Source organism: Sinohyriopsis cumingii, unplaced genomic scaffold (genome assembly GCF_028554795.1).
Source record: "Sinohyriopsis cumingii isolate HCF-2022 unplaced genomic scaffold, ASM2855479v2 utg001542l, whole genome shotgun sequence".
NCBI lineage: Eukaryota > Metazoa > Mollusca > Bivalvia > Unionida > Unionidae > Sinohyriopsis > Sinohyriopsis cumingii.
Genome location: NW_028316015.1, coordinates 670788 through 683213, shown reverse-complemented (window position 1 = coordinate 683213; position 12426 = coordinate 670788). Strand labels below are relative to the sequence as shown.

General features: G+C 33.4%; 1 protein-coding gene across 1 annotated transcript in view; it reads right to left on the bottom strand.

The window, feature by feature from the left end:
- Window positions 1–2523, bottom strand: part of LOC149771968 (uncharacterized) — a 75574-nt gene extending 73051 nt beyond the window's left edge. The window contains exon 1 of the mRNA XM_089948007.1: window positions 2276–2523. Coding sequence (XP_089804133.1) covers window positions 2276–2384 — 109 coding nt within the window. The 5' untranslated portion in view covers window positions 2385–2523. The remainder of the gene's footprint in view (window positions 1–2275) is intronic.
- Between the last annotated feature and the right edge of the window lie 9903 nt (window positions 2524–12426).

Here is a 12426-nt window from a genome sequence, read left to right as displayed (position 1 = left end):
GATGTAATGATCAGTTTTACGTGTAGGGAGATATAGATGTCATGATTAGTTTTACGTGCAGGGAGATATAGATGCAATGATCAGTTTTACTTGTAGGAAGAAATATATGTCATGATCAGTTTTACGTGTAGGGAGATATAGATGTAATGATCAGTTCTACTTGTAGGAAGATATAGATGTAATGATCAGTTTTACGTGTAGGGAAATATAGATGTGATGATCAGTTCTACGTGTAAGGAGATATAGATGTAATGATCAGTTTTACGTGTAGGGAGATGTAGATGTCATGTCAGTTTTACGTGTAGGGAGATATAGATGTAATGATCAGTTTTACGTGTAGGGAGATATAGATGTCTTGATTAGTTTTACGTGCAGGGAGATATAGATGCAATGATCAGTTTTACGTGTAGGAAGATAATAGATGTCATGATCAGTCTGCGTGTAAGGAGATATAGATGTCATGTCAGTTTTACGTTTGGGAACATTTAGATGTAATGATCAGTTTTACGTGTAGGGAGATATAGATGTCATGATCAGTTTTACTTGTAGGAAGAAATAAATGTCATGATCAGTACTACGTGTAGGGGGATGTAGATGTCATGTCAGTTTTACGTGTAGGGAGATATAGATGTAATGATCAGTTTTACGTGTAGGAAGAAATAGATGTCATGTTCAAGTTATACGTGTAAGGAGATATAGATGTCATGATCAGGTTTACTTGTAGGAAGATAATAGACGTCATGATCAGTCTGCGTGTAAGGAGATATAGATGTCATGTCAGTTTTACGTGTAGGGAGATATAGATGTCATGATCAGGTTTACGTGTAGGAAGAAATAGATGTCATGATCAGTTTTACTTGTAGGAACATTTTGATGTCATGATAAGTTTTACGTGTATGAAGAAATAGATGCCATGATCAGTTTTATATATAGGAAGATTTAGAAAGCTATTATACAGAGAGAAAGTCAAAGTCTGGCCAGCCAATAAATTGACTTTTCTCGTATTTGCAAGCAAAGTTCTTGCACATATATTCGTAAAGAAACAAGAAAAAGAATGATAAAGAAACAAGGAAAAAAATAGTGTTATGTACTTTTAATTTATCTTGTGTGCTTGACATTTGTCCGCGCTTGAGGGTAGAGTTTTGGCCTATATGACTTTTGTCGTTTCTTAAAGATGTTTACTAGAACTAAGTTCAAGACCTGCGTTTGACAAAAGCCTATTACCAACTTGCACTGGATTCCATTTTTAATTCGAGTGTGTGCAGTTCTCTTGGTTTGACTTTTATTCATACTCTTGTTTACTTTCATATCTGTACTCTGCTGAAAGCTAAATCACTGAAGATGATATTTAAACTTTGGAGAAAAAATATTACCCCTTTTTATTTATCATCACAAATAACATTTCTGAAAATATGAAGATATATTTTATAAAATAAGCCAATCATCCACTCAAAGAATCTATTAACGATACTTTTATCGGAGGATTCTGAAGGCAACTCTTCCAGCCGCGGTGGCTGAGCGGTTAGCATACCAGAAGGCTGAAGGTTCGAGCTCTACCAACGCATCAACTCATATCAGCTCCAGAGTCCCTGGGTGGCCGAGTGGTTTAAAGCGCTCGCCTTTTCCGATCACTGCCATCTCACTTCTATACGCGTGGGTTCGAGTTTCTGGGTCGGACAATGTGAGAAAACTTGCCAGTATCTTCCTGCTTCTTCCTCCACTAGTTATACTGGCAGCCATGTATAGCCTATCGTGAGTTGAAATAATGGCTTTACCCCACCCCACAAAACAATAACGTATCAGTTACCAACTGCATTGGCACTAAATGACCATATGTTGCTCTGCAGTCAACAACACATTCATTCCAACAACCCCCAACAAAAATCAGCCACAAAGAAAACATAAATTACAAAAGACAAAAATAAAATAAAACAAAACAAAACAATGCAACAACTACAAAACCCCGGGTGGTGTATCCTAATGGCTATACAAATTTTGCATCTTAATCTTAAAATGACCATAAGCTGAAGAAAAGATTTAAAAATTAACCCTCTTCGTATTTTTTCCTCATTAAGGTGTAAAGTCTTCACAAAATAGAAATTAAATGAAAATTAATCAAATTAAAGACTAAAAAGATGCGATTTCAGAGGTGAAAGAGTTCAGAAATAAATAAAATATCACAAAAATATCTCTCTTTATATGCAATTTCGACAAACCTCATCGAAAGAAAATCAGCCCTTTCAAACATATTGCAACACTGAAAGATAGTACTCACCGGATAAATCATCCTGGAAATCTGAATACGGGAATCCACGAGTTTCCAAAACTACTACAAGAAGGAGACAGAAAGTTACAACAAGTATTTCTTTCATCCTTCTGCCCATAATCGAAATTGTTTGGCAAGTACTGAGCGTCAGAGAGACAAGCTTGTTGACCAGAGAAGCGGACGACTGTTACCACTTCCAGTGTCTAGCATGTGAGTGTTATTGAGAAGTCGGCCTGCTATATTTAAGCTCGTTGCAGTGACGAAAGGCGTTACACACCAATATCAATCGTGAACGTATAATCATTTACGAAAATTTTCATAAATCATGCAGTGTCATGCACAATAATTTACCGTATCGACACGTACTTTCAACCGGAAAGAAAACAAAATCCAGTGTAGTATTTTGTATCAGATTTGCTTCAGTAACTCTCTGCGGTAGGTAGCCGATTGTAAAACAGGATGGAACGTTCAGTTACGCTATATTTAAGGGGTGGCTATAGCGCGGTTTGCACAATCCTGTTTTGCGACTTTTATGACGTACCTAAAATAATAGAATTTTAAAAATGTGTTGGTCATATAAACATTTTCTGAATGACACTGAATATAGTTCTAAAAAGATTATTTTATATTACCATTGCTACCCACAAAAACAAACTCCTCTTCCAACTCTGTCTTAAATCCTCTATTCTTGTCTTCATATTTACGTTTTCTAGATGTTTGCAAAAATATACGGTACAGCTCTCTATATAGACTCATGAAAATTACTCCCATCGATTTAGATAATTATACAAATATTAGCAACTTGAAACAAGACCATTTAAAACATTGTTTTTTAAAAAAATCCCTTTGTTTGCTTTTTATTCATTTCGATGTCGCTTTATACTTGGAGAACATAATTTCCATTTTATCCGCATTTCGATCGTCTGGCTTCGCCAAGTACAATATTTTTTCCGATTCATAATGTACCATTCAATTTTGTTTTCTTGTGTGTGTGTGTGTGTGTGTGTGTGTTTGTGTGTATGTGTGTGTGTGTTACTAGAAACACTGCGAAATCGATTGCAAAAAAATACATTTTCTATTAGCAGTAGATACATTCATTTCAAGATGGATAAAATAAAATTATATATCTGATTAACAGAGTTACCAACAAAAGTCATCTAAACGACAAAAACAAACAGCATACACCCTGACTTGCATTATGCGACGGAAGATCAGGGTCTATTATGTTTGCAGTTTGACTCGACCTACAAGCGAGTATATCCGGCATATTACCGCAACTTCAAAATAAATAAATTAAACTAATATATTCTCGATGAGAAAGAATTCTCATCATGAATAAAAGAAAAAATGGAAATAACAAAACGTATGATGAAGTAGATTCTATTATTTTTAAGATTCCTTATATTTACTGTTTATTGAAAATATTTGTTTAAATAGTATAGACATTTTTAACTGGCCTACGTGGAATAAGAAACTAAAAAAACGTAACAGTAGAGCAGGCCAGACAGTGTATTGAATATCGTTTGGATTTGCAGGCTAGATAATGGTCATGGCAATTAACGTCTTTTTAAGGTACTTAATAATTTAACTATTTTTTATGTTATGTGGGCGTTTGATTCAAATACTTTAGAAACATATACCTTTGTTAGAATTTTGACAGATATCACAAACTATCACAATTCCCGAATTCGTCAGAGTCCGCGTGGTATGCGGACAACATGAGGAGTTTACAGTGCTTGGTTTGTTTGATTCATCAGCGTACAAATAGCTTAACATTCATTCCGTTGATGAGATTGTACAACCGATGTTATTTTATATTCTGTGATTGTCGATGCATTGAATGAATCAAGAATTGTTGTCTGTCACAAAAGATTACTTTTTCCTGCACTACTAAACCATGACGATGATATGAAAGCAAAGTGAAAATCATCCTTTGATATTCAAGCCATTCTTAATTACTTATTTTATGTTTAAACATAAGACGCATTTGAAAACATAATAATCTATATTCCAGGGAAAAAATCATTCTAAATGCTTCATCAATTGATATGGACTACTCCAGATTTTGAAAGAAAACAATCTCTCTTGAGAATTAATTATATGATTAATTTCAGCAAAGGTGATACATCAATGCCCGGTTCGTTAAGGGTGAATATAGCGAATATAGTAGCAGATTGTGCATATTAACATACAAACATACATATATATATATATATATATATATATATATATATATATATATATATATATATATATATATATATATATATATATATATATATATATATATATATATATATATATATATATATATATATATATATATATATATATTATATATTATATATATATATATATATATATATATATATATATATATATATATATATATATATATATATATATATATATATATATATATATATATATATATATATATATATATGTATGTATGTTTGAGTTGCTGTGCCGTAAAACACCGAACTAAACCTATCCTTTCTTTTTGAAGTAGTAAAGATATTTTCCTTGCTATCTTTTCCAGTGAAGCTATTAATATTTTTGAGTTTTTCATTTAAACGACCTTATTCCGGTTGATTGTGGCAAGCAAAACTTACGACGAACAGTATGACTTTTAGTTTCAGTTTAATAAATTTGTAAAATAATATAAACTGTTTAATATTTTTCCGAGTCTCTAATATATCTGCTCACTTGCATAACTGCGTATACGTTTTATTTTATATAATTTATATATTTATTTACTTCTTCCGTCTTTATTGGACTTCAACAAATTTCATTCTTTTTCTCGAAACCAGTATATATTAGCAGGTTTCTAATTAGCAAAGACAACATCATCCTATCACGTTAAATAAATGCATAAGAGACCATTCAATAAGGCAACACATATAATTAGTACAAACACACTATACTGGGTACGTCAGTGGTTGCTATTTTACTGTAGTATATGCTGCCACGTGGTCTGCAAATGATGAACTTAGCGTTAAAGAGTTTTTTCATTTCCAGACATTTACGTGCTTTTTGATTTTCGTTTCCAGTAAAATGTCAAAATACAGAAGCGGGAATTTTACGGGATGAAAATAAAGTAAAGTGAAAGGGAGAAATGTGTTTATTATCTGAGGAACCTGACACCTGATTGATCATCAACACCATAAGAAGTATTTTTAATTTTATCAAACAATCTTTAATTGAAACATTTTATTGTTTTATTGTCATAATATATTGTCATAATAAGATACAATGGGATTGGGCACAAATTATAACAACTTTAATTAGCCCTGTCCCACATGATACGAATATTGCAACATATTTCAACATGACAACAGTGACTAATAATGGAGAGAGAGAGAGAGAGAGAGAGAGAGAGAGAGCATGCGAGATACGAGAGAAAAGGCACGCAATGACATTATTAAGTGATTTCCTTTTTCTATAGTTCATGTGTTTATTCGTTGAGCAGTAAATGAAATTATCATTCATTTCTTTACGGTAGATGTATTTAACCGTTGAGTGGTAACCGAAGGTATCATTCATTGCTTCATAAAACTGTTACGATGTAAAATCATACATTTTAAAACTTCCTAAACAAAACCTCTGAAAATAGTCAACATTGTCTTTCTTCCGAAACGAATTGCTAGAATCGGTCGACTTTTTCAGGTATTAATTCTAGATACGATTTATTTTTATAGTAACGTATCCAATACAGGCCTTTCCACCGTATCAGGTTAACTCTCAGGTACAGGTGAAATTTTGGGACCTTGACGTAAGTATTTTAAGTTATAAAAAATGTTTTTCCGTTATGGTAGATAGACAATTCTAAATTTAATAAGTTATCATTACTTTTGATAATGCTAAATAGGTATGTCACCAAACATTTTCCAGGAACCGCCCCGATGGCGTGGTGCTTAGAGCGTCCTCCTCGGATGCGGGAGTTCGTGGGTTCGATCCCCGGCCGAGTCACACCAAAGACTTAAAAAAATGTTACTAACAGCTGCCTCGCTTTGTGCTCAGCTTTAAGAGGTTAGTGTTAGGACTGGTCGGCCTGGTGTCAGGATAATGTGACTGGGTGGGACATCACGTTACATGTGCGGCATGATGCCTCAGTGCTAGACATCACATTAAACTGCCACACTACAGACATAGCGATATGACTAAAAAATTGCTAAAGCTACGTTAAAAATCCAAATTCCCACCGCATTATAATTTTTTTAAAAATATATAAACGCACTTTACCCTAATTTGTATTTCGTAACACTTCAATACAATTTGACCACTAGCAGTAGGTAGGGAATTGATTTTCTGTTCCTTTTTATTAAATGAAGAAATCGTGGGAAATCGGACACTGTTTTATTCTATCAATATTGGAATAGAAAAATAAGAGTTGAAATATATAATTGTTCATTAGACATGAAACAAACACTCGATTTTTACCAAATGAAGCCAATAAAGGAAAATTTTATACAAAAGAGACGGGCTGAATAAGTACATCATACCTGCCAGTCACTCGCTTCATAGTACTTGTTAGTGTCCAATCGTTCCCTGATCCTCCACCTTCTTCTTACGGATTTCCAGCTTGAAGTTCACGTCACTAAAAAATCGGCATATATGTAAGTATTTATAAATGTCAGTAATGCTATTACGCTAATCGAAACTATAGTTAGTTTTGCAAAATGAATTTTAATGATTTTTTAAATGATACTTTTTACACTCGTGCAGTAAATCAGTGATCTCCTAACTGAGCGTGTAAATCGTGCCAACATTTTTTTTAAGGCTTATATCGATCTGGTCTTTCGGAAGCACTAAAGGCTCCCTAATGTAGAAAAACTATCGGCTAATTAATTGGTGTTCTCCTGGCTGAACTTTTAAATACCGTATGACATCATTTCCGAACATTCTACATGATACATCTGCAATATAACCGCGCATGGTTGATTTTCGGAAATAAAGAGCCGATAAATAACCATCCTTTTAAAAAATATTCCGCTTCGTGTTTATTTTTGGGTTTATTTGTTTAATGGAAACGGTATTATTTTTTAAGTTGGTGACGTTGTTACATATACTACTATCTGTTGACCTGCATTAAGACTGGGAAACTATCTTTTTGTTACATTTACAACAAAACTGAGGTGATATAATCTTGTCGTTTCTGGATCTGACGATGCTCATTTCAGTCTGTCTTGAACGTCATATATGACCAGTTCCTTGTCAGTTAGAGCAGTTAAGTTTACTTCCTTTCTTTCCTTACTTGTTTTTATGCACCATCGTGAGCGTGGTTGGGGTCTACACTGTTATCCTTACCCGTCCGTATGTTAATCAGTCACACCTTGGTTAGGTTTTGTTTGGTTAGGGCTTACTGCTTTTGGGTACCGTGGTGGGGCATCCGTGTTGCTTTAACACATTTCTGGCTGCTTATGTGTTGGCTTTGTTGTTAGTTAATCAATACAATTTTTCATTAGTTTTAGCCTATTCGAGGTGGCAGCTACCTCTTGGCCCTGAAATCAGAGATCAATGCAGACCACATTGACATTTGACCCTATAAAACATTATTTCCGTCAAGACTACTTTCTGGGGCATATGACAAGTACAAATACTGTAGTTTGAATATAATTACATTAAGAGACAAGAAGCAACAAATTAAACGAATTATAAGACAGTTATTAAATTCGCATACTTTGTTTGTAATCCCCCCCCCCCCGTGCTTCCCCATTTCGAGCCAACAACCAAAGTTTGAGCATTTTGAGTATATCCCAATGGGTAATTACTGACCCAAGGGCAAATATCAGTTGGGCATGTATTTTTGTCTTTTCAGGCCCATCAAACACGGAGGTGGTTATAAGGTGGGACTCTTTGCGGTTTTCAACCTATGACTAAATCCCTTGGAGTAAAGACGAACCCAACGGTCAATTTCAATTGCATGTATAAAATTGTATTTACATGCAATAGTTTCCATGTTATGACCCAGTGTTTAAGTCCATGTGAGTGGGGATGGCCTCCGTGGTGAAGGCCAGATGCGTGTGTAATTTCATAATTTCGTCGTCATGCACAATAAATGTATGTATGTATGTATGTATGTATGTATGTATTTGTGTGTGTGTGTGTGTGTGTTATTGAATTGAATATAATGACTTATTTCGTATACTAAACTGCACACTTTTAGTGATGGCATTTTTAAAGATAACATTGATTTAATACAACAGTAGATGCTTTCATTCAGAACATTGCATCTTGTCGTTTATTTCTGTATGTAATGGATAATGCACATTACGTTTTTTCTCTCACAAAATCCTGGTTTTTTTGCAGCATGTTTGAAATCTATCTAAAGCAAAGTGTTCATTATTACACAGGGATGTTGATGGTATGTCTTCACCTACATCAGTCTTGTCGATAATTACACACATGCTTATTGATTATTACACAATAACTTCTTGATTATTACGCACTAGCTTGTCGGTTATTACACACTAGCTTGTTGATTATTACACACTAGCTTGTTGATTATTACACAGGGATACTGATGGTATATCTTCACCTACATACAGCCTGTCCATTATTACACACTAGGTTTTCTATTTGATTACACACTAGTTTATTATTACACAGAGACGATGATGGTATGTTGTTGGTGGTATGTTGTTGATGGTGTGTTGTTGATGGTATGTATTTATGTACATACTATCTTGTTACATTATTGTCTGTAGCTTCAAATTGATTTACGATGTACATTATATTTGTAAACCACTGGTGTCTACATTTTAACCATTGTCACCCTTTCCCGAAAACGAAAGTAAGGAAGTTTCTATTATCTCCCTTATTTCTGATTATGTGCAGTGTGAAGTTTCTTAAATTTTAATTTCCTTTAGTGCTTTCTCCTTTTTGAAACATCATTTTTCTCTCGGTATTTCATTTTTGATACGTCTGATTGTCCTTGCGACGCCGTTTCGTTGCTGGTAGACAGGTTACACATGAAAGACGTACCGAAACTCTTGTCACAATTTGGTTCACCTAATGCTTGAACGCAACTATGCCATAATACAATATCGTTGCATCGACACAAAGAGTGACGATGTCAGGGAATGTTACACAGTATGCATCAGTATATACCCACTTCGCGACTTCCGATGTAAAATGCAGATGCTTTGAGTGGGACGATCGATTAGATATCACTAATGTTAATTACACACGATCCAATAAGTGAATTGTTACGAAACATGGTGTGACATTAATATCGGGTTAGATTATCATTAATGTAACAGTAAGCAAAAACACATCTCATTACAGTACGTATTCATGCGCAATTCAATCCCCCCACCGCAATTTTTTCATATAATTATAACACGATTTCTCCTCAAACATACTGTTCAATTGAAACTGTAAATGGCTAAGAAGCCCCATGACGGAATATGGATGTAAACACCTGTATTTCTCCCGCAGGAGATTAAAACAATGAAAGTGTGTAAACTCAAGATGTTAAAAATCAAAACATTTATTAGAATTACGCTTGAGAAACTCGTTATTAATTATGGCACTAAAGCTTTGTTTAGCGGTGCAAGAAGTTCTGCCTTCAACACACATGTGGAGACGTAACCATAGCCTCGTTCATAAAAAAAATATCGTTTGGCTCCTAGTGACCCCACTGTTACGCCTAGGGGTCTAAGCTTTATTAACCAGACTAGGTAAATCCAGCAAATATTCAATTTTTCCAAGACAAAAATTTATTCAAAAAACAATACAAAATCAAACAAAGTGAAAGAATTAAAAATAACTTACAGTGTATGAATTCCTACAATGTAATCCTAATAATGTATTATCATTTTCTCACTATTCCGGAAGCTGTTCTAAGGTATTCCGAACAAAGCTTGTATAGCGCTTATGTGTTACCAAGATACATTTAGTTCAACAGAATTATTAATCCAAGCATCATTACTTCAATGTAATCTCGTGAACGTAGAATATCACTGAATTCCTCGAAAGTTTCACACAATTCGATTGAATTAATTAAAGATTCAAGTCCTTGAATGTAATGACTTAATCCTCCAACTTTTGACTGTATAAGTCAAAGATTATTTACTCTGCTATATCCAACAACATGTAAATCACAAATTTTTCTCTTTCTCTTACTAACAATGTGTATAACTGAAATAATCAACATGGTATTGCGACTCTGTGGTCTTTAAGTAATAGAAACCAGCAAGTTTTGTAAAATTCAACAATTATGTATTTCCCTATACTAAAAAGTTAAAGTAGAAAAAGAATTTGCAATATTTTGAATTAAATCCATAATAGTCCTATAGTTTCTAACACAAGTCCTAATGAATTAAGTTTTGAATAAACATAGGTGGTATTTAAAATAAAATCCAACGCTGAAGGTGTTAACGTGCCTGTAGTGGCCTGCAGTCTCGAATGTACTAATCCACTAATGGCCTGAATGGTAATGACGTGCCAACAATCTTTTGATTCTTTTGATGAAACACAATAATATTATCCAAAATTGCCTAGTTTGAATTCCCTATAACTCGAAGTTAATGTTTTGTCCAAGAATATTATTGAGCACTTTGTAATTCCAGAGAAGAAATAATTTGAATAAATAAATTCCCGACCAAATGAAATACTGAACACAACACATGAATTTGCTTAAACATCTTAAATCACGAATAATAATTTTTCTAGTAACAATATTATATTTATTTTAAAAAAAACTAAGATGCAAAAGAATAACTCCAAAGGTTCATTAATAGAACAATTGAAGCTATAATTAGAAAGTATGTTACTAACATTATAATAAAGAACATCATAAACATAATGTCTTTGTCTCAGACTAAAATAATTATCTTAATATTTAACATAAACTCAGAGAGAAATAAAAACTATGTATCAGTTCTTTACAGAATGAAAAGAAGAAGAAAAACCACAAAAAAAACAAAACAGAAACAAACAAACAATAATTCTGGTAAGGTAGACAATGAACTTGGTTTTGGACAAGGTCAGACACAAGATAGAATTTTACATAACACTCAGTATAAAATTAATAGAAAAAACTAACAAACAATTCAAATTAAATATACATAACACAGATGGTGTTTTCGTCTTCATTATATAGTGTTGTTTTGCATTTCAAAAAAATAAATCTGATTTTCTAGAATTTTCGAACAATATTACATATTTTGTTTTGTTTATGGTTTTATGTTTGTAATTGTCCTTCATTGGTGTCATCCGCTTTGTATCGACTAGTTTCACGGACTTGAAGTACTGAACTTTGTCATGTTTGGATCCAGCATAAAATTTCGCTGCCAAACATTCTCCCGAATATCTGATGCAATTTAAATAATTTTTATCCATCTATCTATCTATCTATCTATCTATCTGTCTGTCTGTCTGTCTGTCCGTCCCTCTATCTATATATCTATCTAGCTATCTTACCCACTCTTTGCATACAGATATTAATATATTATTTGCACCAGTATGTTTCTTCGATCAAATGAGAACCTTTCATGAAAGCAACAAGTTGAATATTAAGAAAATTTATGAGCACATTTGACAGAAATAACTGAAAATATCAGGCAATACCGATAATTAAATCTCAACTTCTCAAGCATTTCCGTGATGGAAAATACACATGAGGCCATTATGTTCTAGAAATAGGGTAGAATTTCGTATTTCTGTTATAACATATGAAATACATAATTCGTTGAAATTAGCTTTACAGAATACCCCTAATTATTTTCTTTGTATTTGGCTATTAGCACATCATGGAGCGATCTTCCGAAGACCAAAATATTTAGAATCGCAGATATTACTATACGTAACAAATAAGAGGTTATTCTCGGGATTACTGGGATGGTCGAATACTTACAGTTGTAATAAAATGTAGAATATTTTGACCTTTACGCCCATCACTGCCGAACACTTTACGCTCGGTAAAATTGCCATTTACTTACACATCACGAGAGAGTTATTTGCAGTAATGGATATACAGATAAGTAAGTTCTCCCCTTGACCGCGGAGTCAATAAAATCAAACAGTCTGGCTTTCTGTGTCAATATAACTTTTTACTACCCTAAATAACATGTCTAGAGTGTCAATTAAAAGAGAACTGTTCTTATTTTGTGTATTTTTATTATCCATTTTGATTTTTTTTATTTCCGATGGCA